This window comes from Mastacembelus armatus, chromosome 3 (genome assembly GCF_900324485.2).
Source record: "Mastacembelus armatus chromosome 3, fMasArm1.2, whole genome shotgun sequence".
NCBI lineage: Eukaryota > Metazoa > Chordata > Actinopteri > Synbranchiformes > Mastacembelidae > Mastacembelus > Mastacembelus armatus.
The window spans coordinates 3,040,798-3,063,048 of NC_046635.1; the positions used below are offsets into that span (position 1 = coordinate 3,040,798).

Consider the following 22,251-nt stretch of genomic DNA (forward strand, 5'->3'; position numbering starts at 1 on the left):
TCTCTCTCTCTCTCTCTCTCTCTCTCTCTCTTTCAACATGGATGCACATGTGACTGTCACTGACCCACCAAAAAGCAAAATGGCCACATCTAGTGGTGAGTACAGCTATAGCACTTAAACGCAATAATCACCCTTTGTAAAGGTGTTGGCCCCCTGACAATTCCCTAAAGTAGTTTATAGGCTTATTTGCTCTGATTCAATAGGTGATTTAAAAGGAGCATCTGATGAATACAAATAGCTATTTGTAATAGTTACAAATACTTTTGACCATTCAAAAAACCTTTGGTGGTTCATAATCAAATCTTTTAATGTAACAAAAAAAATAGAGTTTTTTTATCTGTATTTTTAGTAAGATTGAATTTAACCAAACTGAAAAAAAAATCCTGTTAAACTGTGATATGGCCTTTGTCTTGTAATACATTTAAGACTATTAACATATTCCTGCGTTTGGACTGGAAGACAGCCATCTTCTCTTGGCACTGTAAGTCAACATTTTTATTGGACATTTGTCAATATTTTCATTAAGTATTTGCATGTGTACTGTCAAATTCTTGTTTTCTTTACCTTTTCGTTCTGTTTGTTGGTCTATACAGCACCAAAGGTAACTACCCAATGTTTCACAGCAGAGAATCAATATTTTTGTTGTAAACAATAACATCTTTGCCACACTAGTCACTCTTGCACTGGCTTAGGGGAGAATTGTTTGAAATGGCCTCTTTCTATAATTTTCTGACTTTTTTTCTGACACAGACACTAAACACTAAATGCATATTTAAAGAAAAAAGACATTTTGATAGTGAAGATAATTACTGGATGCAGCCTTACAACACTAATATATCAACAATTACCATCCCCAAGGTTTTTTACTTTATATATTAATACCTTGAATTAATTTGTGATATGTATTATTCTAGGTCTTTGTAGGTCTGATGACTATTTAGAAAATTTGAATTACATTGAAACCAACTGAGGCACTATTGTTCAATGGAATAAAATCGGATAGGTTCAATAAAAATGAAGTAATGTGAACAAATATTTAAATCAAATTTAATATTTTGTACCACGATAAAGTTGAGATGTCAAAGCAATCTGAAGGTCCTGTAATATGTCCTTCATTTAGACGAGATGAAACTGGTAATTAAGACTAGTTATATTTGTGAAATTAAATCAAGTATCTTACAGTTACTAGCAGACATTTCTATGCACGCATAAAAGAAGTCAGACCGGCTTGTAAAGCTAAATAAAGATAATTTCACCTGCTCAGAAACAGAGTATTTGCAGTGTGGTTAGCTGAACTGATGTGTGTCTTTGTTATTCTTGCCTTTGGGGTGGAAACTGTTTGTTGAAGGATGGTTGGAATGCAAAGAAATATGTATGTGTAATGTGAAAATAAGAAGCTCTTTGAAATAATGATCCACACACCCACACATATCAGGCATTTTTCAGTGTGTCACATATCAACTGTGATATTTTGTTAAATATGAATATGTCAGTAAAGCAGACCTATAAGGTTATTGGTGGAGAATGTGAAACTCTCAGTATGTTGCTAGAGTCTTGCTTGGGCTTGAGGTAATGCTTTTAAATACAGGCACAATCTGAAAGGCACAACCACTGAAAGCCATCCCATCCAAATGTAATGGTAATGGTTTCTTTATGTTATGTTCAGGCAGTTGTTTCTGGAGGGGATGATATATCTGAAACAGGAGTCTCAGTACAGTTGTTGAGATAATTAAGCAATCAAAGTTGCATAACGTAGTGGTTCATGGCGAAAATGCTAAGCAGACCTAATGAAATATTCCACGTTACACTTTCCATGTAGTGTTGTCTAATTTTGTTTAGAGAAATTTATGTTGTTGAATAGCAGGTAAACATGTACAATTTAATTCCTCCCATAAACTTTACTGTGCATTGGTTTTCAGAGATGTACCTCAATCATCAGGGCTCACAAACCATGACAGTCAAAACCTGCTTTAGGTTCCCATACGAACATTAAACACATGGTTTATAACAAACTCTAACAGAGTTGTATGCAGCACTAAAGACTTGAAATGAACAGTATATGGTCACAATTAAAGCTTCACTAAATAGTAATGTTTTCCTACAATATCATTCATTATCTGTTCAGAGCCTCAATTCATTGATTCCTACAGAACAAAATAAAAGAGATTTACAGATGCTTTAATAAACATCTGTGCTCACATCATTACAGTGTACCATAACCCATTTATTATTGCTCACAAGTGCCTAAAAAGGAAACTTGAAGTAAAATGCTGTCAAATACCATGAATATAACCTGATGCATAGGCACAACTGTTCTTTGATGGATAATAGATAACTAAGGTTTAGGATTAAGCAGGGCTATGTATTTCTATATAAATGTCAACATTATTTCTGGAAATGTAGGACTTGGTGACCTGAGTTCAAGTTTAAACTGCAAAAAAGACGTTTTCATGGTCATATCTCTGCACATACCTGAACAGATGGTGTCAATAAATGAAAATGAAGAAAAAGAAATCAGAAATAACTTTAAATTCAAAATTATTACCTCTTAGTGGTACTGTTAGCATAACAAGTGGTGCTTACAGACCAAAGTAAGTTTTTTTATATTTCTTAGAACCTTAATTCCCCTTTTATGTGCAGGAACTGCAAATTATAATAGATCTTAGGACACTGTGTAAAGAACTTTTTTTAGCTCTTACTTTGAAGTAATTACTTTTCATTGTAATAGGAATAAAAAGTCATGTATGGTTACATTTATTTTGTCAAACAGCATTTTAAAGTTAATTTTAGCCGAGTAAACAGTTTTTACATAGACAAAAACTCACAAATGGACCAGCGCCAAAGTCCAGGCTGCCTACAAGACAGAGAAAATAAAATGTGTCTTATTTTAAACTTTATGCGTAAAATCTTAATCCGTAAACTAACAGGCAACTAAAGAAAATGAGTTTCATTATTTTATTCTGTCCACCACTTTAAAATTTATCGTTATCGATAAGTTATCGTTTCTACTTTCACGTGCTAACCTTTTCTGCACGAGCCTTCTGCAAGAGTGACGTGCGCGTCCCCTGCGACGCATTCCTCTTTATGCTGCGCGCTCCCGTGCCCCCGACATTCCGTCTGTTCTCACGTGTTTTCTGTGTATAAAAGAGTCCGAGTCTGTTCCCATCATGTCCAGTGTGTCCCCAGACAAACGGCGGAAAATGGAGTCAGCGCTGAGCCAGCTGAAGAAGCACACTGTGGTGGTGGCGGACACCGGAGATTTTAACGGTAATAAAAAAACTCGTTTTTTTTACCACATGCTAATGTTAGCATGTTAGCATGCGACTGACCAGGAAGGAGCCAGTTTAATGTGAATGACCGCCGTGCTAGTATCACACAGTCATCTTAGCATCTGTCTCCTTTAGACCGACAGGCTAATGTTAGCGAAACTAGCAGAGTAATAAGCTCCAGGATGTTTTACTTTAGTTTTCAATGTGGCTACAAACTGATAATCCGATTACTTGTTATAAACCTCACCTAACTTGATAACCTGGCTAAAGAGCTAAAGCTAGCTAACAAACATGACGTCTTAGCTTATTCTGTTGAAGATACCAGTTTTGTGTTTACTTTAAAACAACAACAAAACGGCCTAGCTACAATTTGTACTTCTTAAAGCGTGTGTGTGCGCTGAAAGTATGAACTGAACTAAGTTAGAGACTGCTATGCACTGTGAATTACATTGCAACAAGTGTGTGTGTGTGTGTCTGTGTGCGCCTGTGCCTGTTTGTGTATGTGTGTGTCCTTCCTCATTCGTCTCTTTCATGCCACAGAATAAAAGGCCATGTTTCCCAATGGGTCTAAATGAGGAACATTGTGCAGCAATACTCTTGTGATGCAAGCCAGACAGTTCCTCATGCACAACCTGCAGACTCAGGATGACATGACAGAACTGCTTTGTGGCTCTGCAGCCAAGTGTCACATTAGAAAGCTGATAATGTTACTATTAGGACGCACCAGGAATGATGGAGTCTTGAATTACTCCTGCAACTAAACTATTTAAATAATCTCTAGTTCTGCAAAGTGTTTTCTTAGTTAATATGTCATTTATTTTGCAGGTAAAATCTAAAAATAAGGGCGGGGGGAAAGCTGTTACTTTGTCACAGCCCATGACAATACATGTTCAGATGTCTTGTTTTGTTGGGCAGATAGTCTAAAACTTTTCTTTTATACCCAGAACTATTCAGTTTACAATTATGTACAACAAAGAAAAGCTGCAAGTTGTCCCATTTGCGAAACTAGAACCCACAAATTATTGTCATTTTTGCTAAAAAAATATGTATATATTTGTATTAGCATTTAAATACTAAGTTAGTCATGAAGTAATTATAATATATATATATATATAATAATTCATTCAGCTCTAGCTTCTTAAGGTTATTTTCTGATTTCTGTCTGTTTTCTCATGGTGAATACCTGTTTTGCTTTGTTGTGCAAATGGAGCAGTCCAGTTTATGTAACGCAGTTTCATACAATTTAATGCCATCAAATACATTGCTGGAGACTGACAAGGTAATAGAAAGAAAACTACAAATATAACTATCACTTAAAACAGTAATCAGAAATATAATACAGTGACAATTTAAATCAATTTTTGCATGCCTAATGTCTAGCACACTACATTATAAACAGAGTACAATGATCAGTCATTAACAGCATCAGTGTCTGTTGCATAATGCTAATTTACACAGTCGTCCATAATGAGCATCTCTGTCAGCATTTTAAGTGAAAAAGCAAACATGCGCAGTTTGTGATAAGTTAATATTTTCAATATTTACACAGCCATTGGTATATTTTGTCATGCAGACCTCTTTTAAAAATGCTTGTGTACATCTAGCTTTTATTGTAACATTTCACAGGTTTAACTTGTGGCAATGTTAGATGTGTTCAAATCAAGTGGCACCACTCCTGTTTAGGTGAAGAAATGCACAAACGTGGTCAGACATGGTGCAACACCAAATACTTGCTTCACTTGTAGGTTGCGTAAAAGGTTCTTTCAGCATAGTTATCGATTTAAAGAAAACCCTCTGGACCTTAAACTGACCACCAAATCATTTATCTAGAAGTGCTGTAAAGTTTCAGCATCACTCGTGGCAAGAAAATTCTAATCATGGAAGTCTTGCAAAACATTTTTTATGCTCCATAGGGAGCATGTCTTGACCCTTTCTTTTAGGAATAGTGCTGTAATCAGTACTTGAGATGTGTAACCTGGTCTCGAACTGTTGATCTCAAGGATCTAGTCCAAACTCACTGGTCTGCAGAAGGAGCCTTTTTTTTTAGTTCAGGAAATGTTGGGGATAACTGGTTACAGAACAGAGGAAGGCTTTGTCCTCAGGCTGAAGAGCTGGCTGCACTGACTGGACTCAGCTGCTCTTCTGCTGACACAGAAACCACTGTGCTCCATGAAAAGCTCCTGCTGCTCATGCATATCAAATTAAAATGTGCAGTTCAGTCCTATCCTGTAGTTCTGTATATATTTTTCTGCAGATCATAAAGATGACTAATTTATTCAATTTAGTCAATTTATCATGACTCAGTAAATATTATAACAACTCAATATTATGAGCCAAGAATTTTTTTTAATGTTTTCATTAAGGATGCCACTAGTTGAGGTTTGCACTTGTTTGTAGCTAATCTCTCGTTCAGTATTAGTAGTATAAATTTTAAACAGCAGTGTGATCTCTTAAGTGTGGGGGACTAAAGATGCCTGGGATCACAACACAACCAGTCTGTTGTAATGAACCAAAGAGTATTAAATCACTTAACTATTGTCCTACTCAGGACTTTGTCTTCCTTATGGCGCTGGGAAACAATGTATTGTTTATGTGACCAGAGGAAACACTGATCCATCTACCTCTTATGAGTCTGAATAGGATTTTATAAAAGTTTGTACCATGTTGCTTTTGTACAGTTGAGGGAACCATTTTTCAGCAGACAGCAGCATTTTAAATCTAAACACTAGAGTTCTTTTTGTTTCTTCAGCTAAACGTAGACAAAATCCACATCTGACTACAGGAAATTACTGTATCTCAGGAGACCTTTGAAATGTCAGCATGAATTCCTCTGAGGAGGGTATTAAAAAAGAGACTTGGGATGCGTAACAACTACAACTGATTGTATTTTCTTCCATTACCCTTTACGTCTATGACCTAAGATTCAAGGTGAACAGTTGCATTGTAATCTACACACAATTTTGAATGCCACCTCTGTCCAGAACCCTTCTTATATGTTTTGGCAAATTAAATGGATAAAAGAACAAATCCTGGGGCTTGTTGAGATAGTTGATATTTACAAGAATAATATCATACAGTCTGAGAAAGCAGGTTATTGGCGACTGTATGACATTGCTGTGTCTTCCCCTTTTGCAGCCATTGATGAGTACAAGCCTCAAGATGCCACCACTAACCCATCCCTTATCCTGGCTGCTGCCAAGATGCCAGCCTATCAGCAACTGTTGGATCAGGCTATTAAATATGGCATCGCCAAAGGCGGGTAAGAAGTTGAGCACAAATGAGAGCTAAATCAAACAATCTAAAATTAAACCGTTCTTTAGTTGTGTACCTGATAGAATTCAGTAGATGAGAAATCTGAATATAAACAGCATTGAAGTACACGTTTTCATGTGGTTTGGTAGATGTCGCACAGTAAATAATCCCTCACTGTAAATGTGTTTGAGTTTACGTGCAGGCTTTAATCTGAAATCAGTATTTCATTTTTAATGACTGTAACTTATTCATTTGTGAGAGTCATCTGGTTAAAAAATAAAAATGTCATTTGCAATTGTTGGAGATTGTCTGATTTTTCAGAAAGGCTGATTGGGCTTGTGTTTTTGTACTTTACCTCACCAAAGCTGAAACAGCATCAACCTGATGAGTTGTCAAACTTGTAATATGAACGTGCAAAGTCAAGTCATAGCATTATTAAGAATAATATAACAATTGCACATACATTTTCACAAATTGACCTTTTTCAGCAGAACTCTGACAATATTGTCCACCAGCATCATAATGTTTCCTTTTATGTTCAGAACTGAAGAAGAGCAGGTGGCCAACACCATGGACAAGCTGTTTGTGAGTTTTGGGCTTGAGATCCTTAAGAAGGTCCCAGGCAGAGTCTCCACAGAGGTGGATGCCAGGTAGGTGTAAAGAGCAAGGTGATTCTTGAACTTTTCAAAATAATACAGATTTGGAAGACCTAAATAAAGTAATAGTCTTAGAACAATGTTGGGCTAAATGTTTATGTACATGATGGTTGTGCTGTTTCACCCAACAGACTGTCTTTCGATAAAGATGAAATGGTTGCCAAGGCGCTGAAGCTCATTGCTCTCTACGAAGAGGCAGGCATCGACAAGGAACGTGTGCTCATCAAGCTGTCATCAACATGGGAGGGAATCCAGGCTGGCAAGTAAGTACAGCATGTATTGTTACTTGTTTTTTTCCTTTGTTCTTTGTTTTTTTTATTTTTGTTTAATACCTATCTTATTTAAGTGTTCTTTATTTGTTAATACACTAATCCTGACTAAGGTCTTAAGCCAGAACGAATTGGTTCATGTAAAGTTCTTAATACTGCGAGTGTTGCTGGAGTTTTTATCTCTTAAAACTGATATGCCTTAATCTTGCATCTTGTTAGTGAAGTGAAGTTCGCACAGAAAATCCTCCTCTGTCTAATTTGAGTACAGTCGCAGAACTTTATGGTCTTTCTATCTCTTTTTCTATCATGTCTCGATGCTATCTGTAATAAAGACCTTACTGCTTTAATGCAACTATAATGTACCACAGAAACAGCACAGATTGGCTGTTTGAGTTTTCAACATATGGGCTTGGTGGGCAACCTTTATGGTCATGAAAACAATTATTTGGTGACTGCCAGAAATAAATCTGCTGTCATTTAAATGTGACAGTGTCTGTTTGATGTTTTCCTCTAGCCTATGAGAAATTTCAATACAAACTGGGAAAACCTATTCATGATTTATGAAATTCAGTATAAGAGGATTTATTCAAATATATAATTTAGCAGATAACAGGAGTTTAATCCAAATACAGTAATAATTTATGTAAAATCACTATATGGGCCTTATAAAGTATTAACAGCCTGATATTATCAGCAAAAATAAACAAACAGCGTGTGTTGTAGTTGTTATTGCTAATGCTTATGCCCAACATTACCTGAAAACAACGTTACAGTATCGGTGTAACAGCCAGTCCAGCTCCTGAAATGTGAGGGTTTGTTACTTTCCTGTTTTCAGTAATTATGAACTAAAGAGTTTGATGTTTTAAGATGTTACCATGGACTTTCAACACAATGATTGTCAAACTATTTATAGACTACAGATTATCGATTAGTCAATTACAAAACTAATTACAAACCCAGTGCAATACTTTTGTAGTTTTTGCACTCTGAGGTAATTTTACTAAACTGTGATGTTTAGTTTTTTTTTTTTTTTGTTTGTTTGTTTTTGTTGGTATTTGGGGTGTTGACATAATCACTGGAGGAAACTGGGGTATATGTACCTTGAGAAGGTTCTGGTGGAACAGGGATGCGGTAAAAAGGCATGTTCACATCTTGACAGCTGTTTTTCTTTTTTTCTGCAGGGAGCTTGAGGAGAAGCACGGTGTTCACTGCAACATGACCCTGTTGTTCTCCTTTGCTCAGGCTGTTGCCTGTGCAGAAGCAAAGGTAACCCTTATATCCCCCTTCGTTGGACGCATCTTTGACTGGTACAAGGAGAACACAGACCGCAAAAGTTTCGAGCCACACGAAGACCCAGGTAATAAATTTCACCCTTAGTACTGTGACTCCAGCATCCATGTCACGATAGGTCATGAGGGGAAGCTAGCATTGTTTAAATATGCAACATGTAGCATTGTAGAGGAAGTCAAAATATGCTGATGCAGATGTCTGTTTAAGGTGAATACACTTTCCTGGACACAAAAGTTCGTCTGTCCGAATGTTTTCCATGTATAATAATGTAACTGTATTTGGACTAATAATCTAAGCAGAGTATTTAAGTATAATAAAAACAGGGTCCAGTATTTTCCAGATTATCTTTCTGAACTGACTTAAAGGTAATCTGTTTATAGGCTGCAAAATAATGACAGCAGTATAAATAATGACCCCTGCACTAAAAGTTAAATGAATGTTATGGTCACAGGTGTCTTTCCTGTCAATGAGACTACTCTATTTGTTGTTTTTATCTCATGGAAAAAAGGGTAAACATGTATTGATATCAAATTCATAATTTAATTTTACATATATATATATATATATATTTTTTTCAACTTAACCCCTGTCCCCCATCCAGCTAATGTGGTTTCAATCCTTGTTTAAGACCAAAGTACAGCTTGTTTGAATAGGTGAACAGATTTCATGATAATGCTCAGAAAGCTAAGTGCATGACAGAGATGTTGCATTTCTAAATCAAAAACAAATTCACCTTTTCTCACAATATGACAATCAGCTCTGCAAAATATTGTGGTCTAGTGAAAACCAGTGCTGATCATCTTGACTCCAGTGGCCACATACCGTCTACCCTGTATACACGCACAAGAGAATTAGCACATCCCGGTTTCTGTGAAAACCAGACGTTATATTTGATTTTTAATGCATTTTGGTTTTGAATGTTCCTTCTGTCCTCCTTCCTTTCTTCTGCACTAAGGTGTGTTGAGTGTGACCAAGATTTACAACTACTACAAGAAGTTTGGCTACAGCACTGTGGTGATGGGCGCCTCTTTCAGAAACACAGGGGAAGTAAAAGCCTTGGCAGGATGCGACCTACTCACCATCTCGCCTGGGCTGCTAGCGGAGCTCAGCCAGGACCACAGCGTCGTCACACAGACGCTCAGTGTGGAGAAAGGTACCGTTTTGTGATTTGTTTGCCTTTCTGCCAAACACTAGTTTCTCAAACAACATCCGGATTCATTTAAGTTGAAATCTCATGAATGTATTGTACAAACTTTGAAAAACTTTTCAGAACATATCCTTACTTTTTTGTTTATAGTTCAGTACAAAAAATGCTTGAGGACAAAATAAAACATACATTTGATTCTGTTTAAAGCAGTCTGCTGTTCGCTGTTGGGGGCAGGGGGATGGGTTGCTATGAAAACTGAAATGTAAGATCCTTGTGCACATTTCGGCACAGACCTTGATGGTTTGTTTTTGCAGCCAAGGACTGTGATTTGGAGAAAATACACCTAGATGAAAAGGCTTTCCGCTGGCAGCACAATGAAGACCGCATGGCTGTAGAGAAACTGTCTGATGGCATCCGCAAGTTTGCTGCGGACGCCATCAAACTGGAGACCATGATCAAAGTGAGTGGTATCAGTTGTTGTTATTACAAATGCATGTTTTGTATGCATCTCTGTCTGTGTAGGCGAATTAACTACTATTGCTTTTCATGGTATTTTCAATTTGTCCTGTTTCTTTGTTTTTTGTTTTTTTTTCTTACCATCACAGGAAAAGATGCTTAATGTGAAAAATGGCCAGTAGTGGGCAGTATTGGTCTGTTGGGCCATGTTAGAAGAAAATATACGAAGTTTGGAAGTGTCTCTCTTTGTCCTCAACTGCCTGAGAGAGGGTCCTAAGCACTAAAAGGCTTTTCCTCCTCTCATCGGACCAAACCTCAGACCTCCTTCCTGAATGGACCCTTTCCTCTCTTAGGCTGGGACTACTGACAATTTTCTGACCCTGAACATATATTGATGATGAATATATTGGTGACTGATGCTAATGAGTGTGGAGTTGTAAAATATTGTATTATGTACCAGAAACGTAACCAGAAAGGAACAACAAACAACTTTGCAGAAGAAATGTCTTTATGAGACCTGGCTTAGACTTGTGACCACTCATAAAGGACCACAAGCACTTTTTGGCTATCATACCATCATTCCTTAAAATATAACATTTTGCTCTTTGAAATAAAGAAACATCTCAGCCTTGACACTGTGTGTTTTGTTTTTAAAATGCTTCGGTCTTTGTTAGTGGATTAATGGTGTCAGTAAAGCTAGCCGTTAGAAATGGAAGATGCAACAATTGTAAGTAAACAAGTTAACTAGCATTACTCTCAGCAGTTTCCCGTAACCCTTCTCTTGTCAGGCAGCTATTGTCTTACGTTTTGTACAGTCACTGGTCGAGCCAGTTTAACTCCATTCTGTCTGTCCCGATTTAGCTAAACTCCACCTTCACTATCTATACTATCACACATTTACTGGCAACTCTTAATGCTTCTTGTCTGATGCCGGAACAGACCAAGATATTAGGTGGGATAGTAAAACTTTTCAAATGAGATGTGGCATAAGGTAATGGGATTTATTTAACTATTCTAATGTGGTTTGCTTTTGCTGTATTTCAGTTTGTTTCTTCTCTAGAAATAGTGATTTTACCAAATTCTGTAATTTCCCAGGCAAAGCTTTGAATTGTTCATCTGGTTTACTAGAAAACATTTGTACATTTTTAGCATATGAAAGCAATAATGTGCAGAACTTAAGAGTAACACAGGTTCTACTGAAGAAAGTCCTGTAACAGAATTATCCCACCCCAGAAGCTTCAATAGAACAAGCGGCCACCTGAGAGGATTTTTATGTGTTTATTTAAAGGAGTACATTTTTTTGAAGAAACATGGCACTGATATAATTCTGCTGGTTGGAGATTAACTGTAAAACTGTAATTCTGTCAGTTTAGAAGAAAACAGGGAATTGAAAACTATTTAACAGTTTAATGCTATAATTAAAGTTAAAAGGGCAGTGTGTTGTACAGTTTTGAAATGGCCAAGCAGCTCCTTGTGAGTAGCATGCATGCTTTCTCTTGTGTTGAAAGCTTGGCATAGCTAGCAGTCAGTCAGGTTGCAGAAATATGTGCATTCCTGTTTTGAGAATGATTTCCCAGTAATGTAGAGACATAACACACTGTGCATCTTAAGGGCAAGGTTAACCTGCTAAAGGGTACAATAAAAGAATATATATTTATATAAATTAAGCCTTTATTCTCTTGGTATCAGCCTTATCTCATAAACACACATGAGAAATGTTAAATACCATGTACAGGGCTTTTGGTTTGGAAATAGAACATGGAGGGATGTTTTTTTTATGGCCCTAGAGTTTGAGTTTAGTTGTTGCTGTACATGTACTACTTTTTAGTAATTGTTTAAAGGTTGTTTAATCTGTACTTTTAGTACTGTAGAGATTTGAGATTAATTGTCATTAGTTAATGGGTGTTGCTTAGCCATAACTATTTGTACAGTAAAAAAAAGAAACAAAAAGAAGCAGTTTAATTAAAACGTCTTTGTGTTTTAAAAGATGTCACAGGTGTACCTCCTCAAGACTCATGTATTATTCCATTAAACATACATCTTGAATCAGGAGATAACTTGTAGGAATAGAAGAATAAAACAACAAGATGCAGAATTGGATGACCATGTATTTTGTAACGTTTAGGTTTTAAGAAAAGGAAAGTCAACTATTAAATGAGCAAAACTGAGAGCACCTCATTGAAATGCAGACATTCAAAATTCACAACCCAAAATCAGACCAAAAATCTAATTTATAGGAAGACAAAGAGCTGTGATTATATTTGAATGTAACATTTACCACTCAGTGGTAGTTTTCATTTGTAATGTTGACAAATAGTGTTTTTTAAATAAAATCTAAAAAAGAAAAAGGAAAAGGAAAGAAATGTGACCACTCCTTTTACTAATGGAGGCAAATGCTACTGAAGTTTTTAAATGTGATCCAACCCTAATTCTGATATTTATAGTCCATGTTTAGAAGTTTTTTAAATTTCCTCCTGTCTACCTTTGTTTAATCATCTGTTGCGTCACATCTGACTACACTGATAAAACAAAATCTTCATGTATGTGATACTGAACCTCAGCTCAGCCTGGCACAGTTCCTTGTGTCCAATTAAAAGTGTCCACACATCAGGGTGTAAACTGTAATACTCACATTGTGCATCATTATAATAATCTGTTACTGTGCAAAAACCTAATCACATACTGTTCCCCCAACTTCTTCCACCCTTTTAATTATAGGTTCATTTTGAATGTTTCTTTAAATGCATATTGAAGAACAGGAGCTGTACGATGTGAGTAGCCTACAAGAGGTTAAAAAAAAGCTTGATTGATGAAGGATCAGAATTAGTGTCGCCCATATTTACAACACAACGAGCAGACTGAGAAAAGACTTTAATCTTGTTGTATACATACAGTATATATATTGCATGTAAAGGAAGAGAAGTGAGATTTGATTTAAAATACAAGAGCAAGAGCTCTGTGCACAGCAATTTAAAAAATCACCTAAAAAAATCAACAATTTTATTGGAGTTGGTAATTCCTAATATTGCTTTAGATTATAAAGCAGTTTGATCTGTAAATAATTCAACAATAAGTCAAATCAATTATTGATATCTGGCTCTGATTAAATGGGCACTCTATTTTTTACTTGAACTTTTTGAACTGGCAGACCACAGGCATCACAACCATAAAATGCCAGTTTCTGTCTGTTGTTAACATTGTCATCACAAAACTGATTCCATAACATCTATGGATACCAGCTATGAGCTATGAGAGTTTAAACTTTCTTTGCGTTTCCCACAGGTTCTTGTCTGACTGACAACCTGAGACGATGACTGGACTGAAACTCAGCATCGTGCTGCAGGGCCTGGCCCTGTTCCTGTTTGGTCCAGTCTGCGAAGCCTCTTCTCTGGGGCTGACAGTGCACGCTGTGCCTCTGGACAGCGATGGAGGGGAAAAAGTGGGCAACATTTTCTTGCCTCAGAAAACTTGTTGCTACACTGTCTTCTAGTCTTCAACTCTGAAGCACTGGCCAATAGCCCTTACTACATATTCCTAACCATACATTTCTATTATTTATCAAGGATTTTATACAATTCGAAGAAAAGCACTAAAATAATAAAAAACTTTTTTTCCTGGTTAGAAGAACTTTTTATTTTTTTAAGCATTGTGTGTTTTTTTATAGAAATATTTTTGAATTGTGTCTTTAAAAAAAAAAATTAAAAATTGGTTATTGTGATTTTATTTCATTCCAAACCTTGTTATTAAAAATGTCCTCAGCTAAGAGATTTAAAAAGGCACTCAGGGATTCAATATGGATTTTTATTTGTGTTAGTAAATCTATTAACATCCCTGTGAAAAAAGAAAGCCTTAATTACAAGTGACTTAATCCACAATTTAAATTCCCGTAATACTAACCCTTACTTTTTAATTACATGTGGCCATTTTTGTGAATAACCAAATTATAATTATAATTAATTAATTAATAACTACTAAATTAAGAATAATGTGTTTGCTTCATAGTGTTTGACTCACACTGCATTTCACTTGGCCAGAAATGCTGCAACCTACTGTTTTAATACAGTTATGAAGTCTTTTTGCTTTTATAGTCAGAATCAATCTGTAGCCAAAATAAGTGTTTAAATACCCCATGAACTACAGAGAAATGGCTGCAAGTGTTACTAATGTGATTTATTTTTGTGAGTCAGGGCAGATTGAACTCACCCTGCTGGTTCTTGATCCTCAGTTGAATCAGTTGATGCACATGAAAGTAAATTTTTGATTTTGCCCCTTTGCTTCTTGCAGGTTCAGGCTTTTTTCAGTGCCATTGCTCCCAGTCCTTGTCCAGATTTATCTGGACTGTGTGCCAAAGGAGAGGACTGTTTAGTCTACACTACCTCCTCACCTTTCAACGGAACCAAACCCATGCCTAACTGGTGTGTCCGCCAGTGGCAAAAAACTGTACCCAGTAACTACAGCGCCACCATCAGTTTAGGGTATGACTCCTATGCACACACACTGTCTGGACCCCTAATATTCATATTCCTTTTATAGCTGCACATTTTTATGATGTGAAAGAAAGAAAAGAAATTAATTTGAGGAAATGAAGTTTCATCTGCCTGTTTTTCACTCTTTAGTGTCTCAGTACCTGTTTTTCATAGTGCTGAGAATCTTTACCGAGATATTTTGACATGATGATTTGAATAAAGTTAAGTTAATCTTACTTCTTCTTAAACATTTAGGTCCAAGACAGAAATTTATGTGTCAATGAAAGCAGGACCAAACATTCGGGCAAACAATGGAAAACTCAACCAACCTCCTTATGTTGCTCTCCTTCCTCCTCTAAGGTAACCTGCACTTACCAACAATACTCCGACATAGTCTTCAAAAGTGCCTTTGCTGTAAGAAACTACTTAATTCAGATTTTGCTTGTACTGATGAAAAACTGCTAAAAACCCATTGTGCATTGTTTGTTTAGCCCCAAACAGCAGATAGACAATTAACTAAATAGTGGAACACAATTTAGCAGCTAAAGAGCCAGATATTTTCCTCAGAAGTTGGTAGTGACCAAAACCAGAGCTAAAATACTATTGATTACATTCATCAGATGGCAGCACACATGAACAGGTTTGTTCTCAGTTCTGTACTTCTATGTGCCTTCAAAAAAGTCAATAGGAACGTTAATGTCCCTTCGACACAAAAATGTGCTTGAGCGCATCAGAGGGTTAAACCCATATTTCATGTGTAGATACATTTATAAATATGTGTGTGTACTTAAACATAAATGCACCTTTGTAGGTTGAAACAGTTGCAATTTTGTTGTGCATACACAAAGACATAAACTTTCAAATGTTGATTGATTAATTTAAAGTAGTTATTGGTAATATATTTACCAGATGGAGACAAACACAGCTCCAAAGGTTTAGGTTATTTTATAACTTCTACTGTAACTGTAAATAAGCAACTATCTGCATATTATCACAGATATTGTTATTTGCCCCAATGAGTGGCCAACAGTGTTTTAGTGTAGGGTTGGTTTTTCTCGTTTCAGTTCAATGCTTAAAGTTTAGTACAGTAGTTAATCATTACATGTAGTGAGAGTGTTAATCTCTGACAAAACCTACATGAATTTTCAGGTTTAGCCACCGGGTGCTGGCTAATTTAGCTTAGCATGAAGATGGCAAACTAGGAAACTGGTGGCCTGGCTCTGTTTGTTTAATCCGTACAAAAATTTGTTAAAAAAATAAAGCATTTCAACTTTTTTTTTACATAAACACAATAAAATTACTGGCTCTATATGAGAAATATTGTAATATTATATACCTTTTTCAGTTGCATCTACATATTTCCTCCCATCTACTTTAGTTTTTTTTTTTTGTCCTTTGTTTTGGCAGTATTTATGATTGAGAACCTTATTATCTTTTTGTTTCTGATTCGTTTTGTCTTGTGGGAATCAGGGCCCGAGTGAACTGTCCTCATGACTTCCATTTGCCCACAAAAGACCTGGATGGAGACAAAGTGCGATGCCGCTTTGCCCGCCCTGAACAGGGAGAGTGTCTCAACTGCACTCAGCACTCCTTTATAGAACTGGATGAGGTGAGTCTAACTTCAGCATTTCCTTAAGCAGTACACACAATAACAAAACACAGTAGTTTTAAAATGCCCATCAATATTGCAAATAAATAAATAAAACTAAAAATAAAAGTTGGCCTCCCATTATGACGAGAAAATATCCCTAGACAATGTCAGTAACTCACAGATCTCTGTGTTGACCTTCATCATTAAAAGTATTTCTGCTCGGTGACGACTTGAAATAGTTACATTCTGTCTGGTTAAACTGGTTTACCAGGAGGAATGCATGTTAGCGTTCACTGGAGAAGCACCAGCAGGACAGTATTTCATCTACCTGATGGCAGAAGACCTGATCCCTGCACCCACAATAAGCCACATCACAGACAGTCCTCTCAGCTCTATCCCTGTGCACCTCTCTCTCACAGGTATTAATGTTGCATGTATATTACTAAGCACAATATATTGTCGTGTCCCATTTTAGTTTCTTCCTTTTACACTTCTCCCTTTTGTCCTCGGTTACAATTTAAAGTTATAAAAACATCTTTAATTCTCATTCCATCTAGTGGAGAAGTCATCTACCAGCTGCTCCGAGGAACCTGTGGCAACAGGTGACACCCCCAAAGACAACTCGATGCTGGTTGCCATGCCTTACCAGGAGTTGGCATTCAACGTCTACTTTGTGTCACAGCTGGAGAGGTATGTCCTGCAGGCCAGTGACACTGGTCCAGTATTAACACTAATACAATAGATGAAGCTAGTTTTATAGGAGCTTTACTACACCTGATATAAACAAACTATACTGTATAACTTAAAGTGTCCATCTCAGTTTCCCAGAGCCCAGTGAGTGAATCTCTTCAAATCTGACTAGAAAACCTAGTAAACATTCAAACTTTAAAGTAATTTTCTTAAAGTTAAGCTAAGAATAAAAAATGAATAATTCTATATTATTTTTTTCTTGACTAATAATTGCAGCTTTTTATGTGACACAACAACACAAGCTAATTCAGGCCGTTATCTGGCTACGAGGTTAATACAACTGATAAACTTCAGTTGTACTGAGGAGTGTTTTCCCTGTCTTTCTCATTCTGCTAACATTGATAAGTTTCCTGTTTGTGATTGCAGTGTTTCAGAGATAGCAGTGGTTGGTCCCCCTGAACTCTACAGGACTGGCTTCCAATCAGTCGGCCCCCTGGCAATGATGACCATGGCCTGGGTCCGCTCTGAAAACAAACTGGCCCGTCTTTTGCCCATCTGCTTTATTGCAAATACTCAGAGGTACTGCCAGACATACTAATGTTAGTTTCACAGTCTGGATTCCCATGAGCAGGGGGATGTGTCAGGAATACTTTAAAAAATGATTTTATTATTTTTTACTATTATTAAGTGATCTCATCAAACCTATAATCAATGCACTAAACCAAGTAACCTATTATAATAATGGAGTTACTTTTTGTTATGCCAGTATCTTAAAGTACAGAAAATGTTCTGGAAATCTGTTCTGGAGTCTGTATGAAAAGCTACTTTTAAAATTACTGCAGTGATTTCTGATTTTCTACATATAATCTGAGGTGAGACACATTTTTTTTAAAGAATGCAAATGTTTTCCTTTGTTCATAATATAAAATGCAGTATATTATACTGCAGTTACTAATCAATCAATATCAGTATTGAACTAAAAGCCATGATGGAAAGTGCATTAAAATGTCCTGGTTAGGTTGAAGTATTTTAAGAAACCAACCACTTGATTTAACTATTAATCCTCAGTTCAGTTTCAGCAGGAGAACTTTGTTTCATTCGTTGTTGTTTACCCTGTTTGTCCTCGTGCTGTATCTACACTGTTCACTGTCCAAAACATGAAACTACAGTATAGCTTCATTACAGGAGCTTATTCACCTGCTTTCACAATCAGTGAAATGTCGCCATCTCAAAGAGTAGATACATGACAGTTTGATTTGTACTTCTTGTCTTTCCAGTTTGCAGTCAGAGCCCAGATGTGTGTGGCTATACCAAAGTAAGACCTTCAGCTTCCTTGAACCATCATAAGAATGCCAGTTATGCTTTACTGTTGCTCACAATACACCACCATAACCTTAAAGCAGGCTTTTTTGACTATTAAGATCTACTTTTTTTCACGTTTCAGGGGAAGCGAGGTCACTACCCCAGGGAACAGGTTGGGAAAATATTTATTTAAGAGCCGTTAATGTGATTCAAATTTCTAGATAAGAATTTATGAATAATCAAAGAGTCTGCTGCTCTCTACCTGCAGAGCTGACGTGTACAAAGACAGAGATGATACTGGTGCTGCCAATCACCTCCCTGGATGGCATCAACCTCGCTGAGCTGCAGCTCAACAGCCCCACCTGTCCCATCAGCTACAACAGCACATATCTGACTGCACACATCTCCCTGAATGGCTGTGGCACCAAGACAGTGGTAACATGCTGCACCTACCTCTCTTTCTCTTTCCATCTTCTGGACTTAACCCATCAGGACATATACCTAAACATTTTTAAAAGACTAAAAAAACTTTTTATATACACTGTACTGCAGAAATACTGGGCGATATGTGTTTTTGACTCTGTGCTCCAGCACATTCAAGTTAAGAGTTAAGTTAAGTAAGAAAAGGGTTGCAGCAGTACAAAGTAAATTAACATGGCTTGAAACTCTTGTCTTTACTGATTTAAGTCAGTTCAACTTCTATGAGATCAGATTTTTTCCACTTGCCACAGAGTACACCTGAGGTCGAGGGCAGACAGGACAGTAAGACTGCTTTTCAGTCTGCTAAGGTAGAAAGAGTTGAATGTGAATTTCAACCATACTGTTCTCACCCTCTCCTGATTTCCAGCACTCTGGTTCAGAGCTGGTTTACACCAACACCTTGCAAAGTGTGCACCCGTATACTGTGGTCAGCCGCCAGCCCTCACTCATCTTGCCTCTGGCCTGTCGGATCCCTGGAATTCAAGCCAGGGGACCTGAGTACAAAGTCAGCATGCCTACAGAGGTACAGACCTTCGGCGTGGTTAAGTTTTGGCTAGAATTTCACAGGCCAGAAGAAGGGCCTGTTACAAAGATTCTTCAGTCAAGACGAAAGCGCCGACAACTGCAAACATCAGAGAGTAACAGCACTTCATCTGAGCTCAGGCTCAATCAGCTGGACCTTTACGTAAGGTCCAATTGCAGTGTGCCTCGAGCTGAACTAATAGTGAGCAAATGTATTGAGTCTGAGATGGAGGACTTTTCAGTATTCCACCCCCTTCTACAACAAGGGTGAGTGATAATTGATTTGTTTGAGTGGGTCTGAGGTTACCGTTTTGAATAGGGGATGTACTGAAACAGTCTGAAAGAATTATTGACTAGTTCTCTTTCTTTCATTTAGTTGTTTGGATTCCAGCAGCACATTACCGGTTACTACAAACCAAACCAATGTCAAGGTTTATCGCCTTGATTTAGGCAATCTGAAGATCAAAGGATCAACGGTATGTACTGTCATGCAACACATTTGTATTCTTTCTAAAAGTCCAGACACATTCGGCTAAAGAAGTTTTTACATACATTACATGCACAGACCTGGTGTGTTTAAATATTTGAGAATCATGGATAGAAGATGAATTTTAATAACTTTGATGATTTCCAAACTTTTCTACTGTTATGGAATTAAATATGAGTTTGTTTATTTGTTCTTTGACCAAATACCTTCAAAACTAATGGCATTCCCATCATCCTCAGATGTGCTACATGTTTTTCATTAATTTACAATGGCAACCAAGTTAAACATTCTGAGTGTGTTGACTTTGTTCTTGTGAGCTGACGTTAGCATTTAAATTCTGTAAGCCAGCGATGAATGTCTTGTTGAGGAGTTACCAAAAGGTTTTTGAGCTGTGACTTCACGCTAACTGTATCCACTGTATGTGCTCTGTGTTGTGCAGATGTTCATCCAGTGCACGGTCAATCTGTGCATTGCCACAATGCCGTCTCAGACGTGCCCAAACCTGTGTTCCCGCTCACTTAATAGCAATATAATGGTTAACAGTGTGTTTACAAAGACCTACACCATAAAATCAGGAGCAGTTAGTGTTCTGGTCAACCCTCCAGTCACAACTACACCTGATTCTACTCCCACTAATCCAACTACTACTAGTAGTAGTAGTACTAGTGCTAGTAGTAGTACTACTACTGCTACCACAAATATCAATGGCAATAATGCTAATACTAATAATCCTACTGCTGCTACCATTACAAAACCCACAGTGGCACAGAACAACCAACAGAACAGCACCTCACATGGTAAGATGTCTTTCAAACAAGCAAACAACAAGTGCTTGTTTGTTGTTCTGTTTTGTTATGATAAAGTAATATCAATTCACTGACTTGTAAGCTAAATTGTTAATTGATATTGGCAAAAACAAACTAAACAACTACTTTTGGCCCTACAACCACAAGGGAGCCTCGAAATGAGTTAAAATGTGTATTTTATAATATAGATTTATTATATGTGTAATTCACAATAAACATTATTTTGAGTGATTTCACTATTTTTATATTTTAAGAATTGATCCAAGTTATATTATTTTTTGTATGTATGTATATACACAAACACACAGTGAGTGAACTGTAAATACAACTTTGTAACCTTTTCTCTTCTTTTGCAGCTCCACAGCAGACCTCAGCCGTGGTAGCAGGAGTGATTCTGACAACTCTCAGCATATTTCATCAAAACATCTTCCTTTTGTGAACATACTACTGGGCAATATCTCATGATTCCCACTTTCATTTCCTGTCTTGGACTCTATTTTGTACGACTTCTTGTTCCTTGATTTGTCCATTATTGTTTAAGGTTTTGCCCTGTCATTAGCTCCCTGATTGTTTTCTCCCTCTCTGTCCCAGTCAGTTTGTCTTCAGTTACCAGTTTGTCATGTCATAGACCCTGTTCGTTCACCTGCTAATATCTCTTTCTCGCTCTCTGTGCTTGCATTTGGGTCCCACTCCTAAATGAGAACTGTGTTTGGGATGTCTGGAAATTTAATCACGCAGTATATTTCAGCCATTTGAGAAAAGCAATTAAAACTGATAGCACACTACAGTCAAATACAGTCTCATATTTCACCTCATCAGCAGTGGTGGGATACTAGATTTTGTGACACAGACAAGGCATAATACAAAAAGTTATTCTAATTTGCTTATATGTGGAGGCTTAATGATTTCAGGAACTTTGATGTATGTTATTCCTACTCTCTTCCCCCTCACTTACTGTCAGCATATGATATTAAAAGAAAACTTAACAATGGCTAAACAATGAAATCCAGTTAAAATAGCTACCCACATGGCATTGTTCGATGTTTATAAATATTGAGAAGGGAATAAGACATAATCTCATACCACTTTGATATAACTTGTTGGTATAACCTGAATAAAATAATAATTAAACAATTCTGCAAATGGAATTATATTTTATTGTTGTGTTGTTACAAAGCTGTACTTTTTGGTGATCAGTTAGCCAGGTTTTCAAAAATGCATGTGCACCTAGGAGTCAGTTTACTTAACCTCATCATTGACATCATGCTCATAATTCAGATGACATGATAAGACCGAAATATCTGCTAAAATGTTTATTATATTGCACTTTTACAAAGGCCTTTTATAGAAGATAAACTAAACCCAAACAATTAGAAAGCACGGTGAATAACACATTGAACACTCAAAATGATCAGGATGAGCTGTATAAATCCATCAAAATAAAGCACAAACTAGATAATGAAAGTTAAAGACATGTTTAGTTATTAAAAAACATAAACAAAACATACCTGCATACATATATAAACATAAATAAAAGACAACTCTACAAAATTGTGTTCTTAGACTAT

The 22,251-nt window shown here is 36.7% G+C and overlaps 2 protein-coding genes across 2 annotated transcripts; both read left to right on the forward strand.

Moving 5' to 3' along the window:
* The first annotated feature begins 3,091 nt into the window (after positions 1-3,091).
* Positions 3,092-10,972, forward strand: taldo1 (transaldolase 1). The gene is made up of 8 exons (XM_026320183.2): positions 3,092-3,267; positions 6,405-6,528; positions 7,064-7,171; positions 7,309-7,440; positions 8,628-8,803; positions 9,692-9,889; positions 10,198-10,343; positions 10,489-10,972. Exons 1-8 carry the CDS (start codon positions 3,168-3,170, stop codon positions 10,519-10,521), a joined length of 1,017 nt encoding a protein of 338 aa, XP_026175968.1. The 5' UTR covers positions 3,092-3,167; the 3' UTR covers positions 10,522-10,972.
* Positions 10,973-11,125: 153 nt separating this feature from the next.
* Positions 11,126-21,752, forward strand: LOC113138055 (uncharacterized). The gene is made up of 15 exons (XM_026320182.2): positions 11,126-11,330; positions 13,622-13,778; positions 14,624-14,814; positions 15,061-15,165; positions 16,276-16,414; positions 16,668-16,815; positions 16,954-17,086; positions 17,513-17,665; positions 18,364-18,401; positions 18,531-18,560; positions 18,657-18,823; positions 19,236-19,657; positions 19,767-19,866; positions 20,317-20,674; positions 21,040-21,752. Exons 2-15 carry the CDS (start codon positions 13,650-13,652, stop codon positions 21,120-21,122), a joined length of 2,196 nt encoding a protein of 731 aa, XP_026175967.1. The 5' UTR covers positions 11,126-11,330; positions 13,622-13,649; the 3' UTR covers positions 21,123-21,752.
* The last annotated feature ends 499 nt before the right edge of the window (positions 21,753-22,251 follow it).

Excerpts from the sequence above, each read along its gene's own strand:
- taldo1 (XM_026320183.2), top strand. The coding sequence starts at position 3,168 with ATGTCCAGTGTGTCCCCAGACAAACGGCGGAAAATGGAGTCAGCGCTG. Across the intron at positions 7,441-8,627 it reads GAGGGAATCCAGGCTGGCAA|GGAGCTTGAGGAGAAGCACG; the intron begins GTAAGTACAGCA and ends TTTTTTCTGCAG. Across the intron at positions 8,804-9,691 it reads CGAGCCACACGAAGACCCAG|GTGTGTTGAGTGTGACCAAG; the intron begins GTAATAAATTTC and ends TTCTGCACTAAG.
- LOC113138055 (XM_026320182.2), top strand. The coding sequence starts at position 13,650 with ATGACTGGACTGAAACTCAGCATCGTGCTGCAGGGCCTGGCCCTGTTC. Across the intron at positions 17,087-17,512 it reads TTTGTGTCACAGCTGGAGAG|TGTTTCAGAGATAGCAGTGG; the intron begins GTATGTCCTGCA and ends TTGTGATTGCAG. Across the intron at positions 18,402-18,530 it reads ATGTGTGTGGCTATACCAAA|GGGAAGCGAGGTCACTACCC; the intron begins GTAAGACCTTCA and ends TTCACGTTTCAG.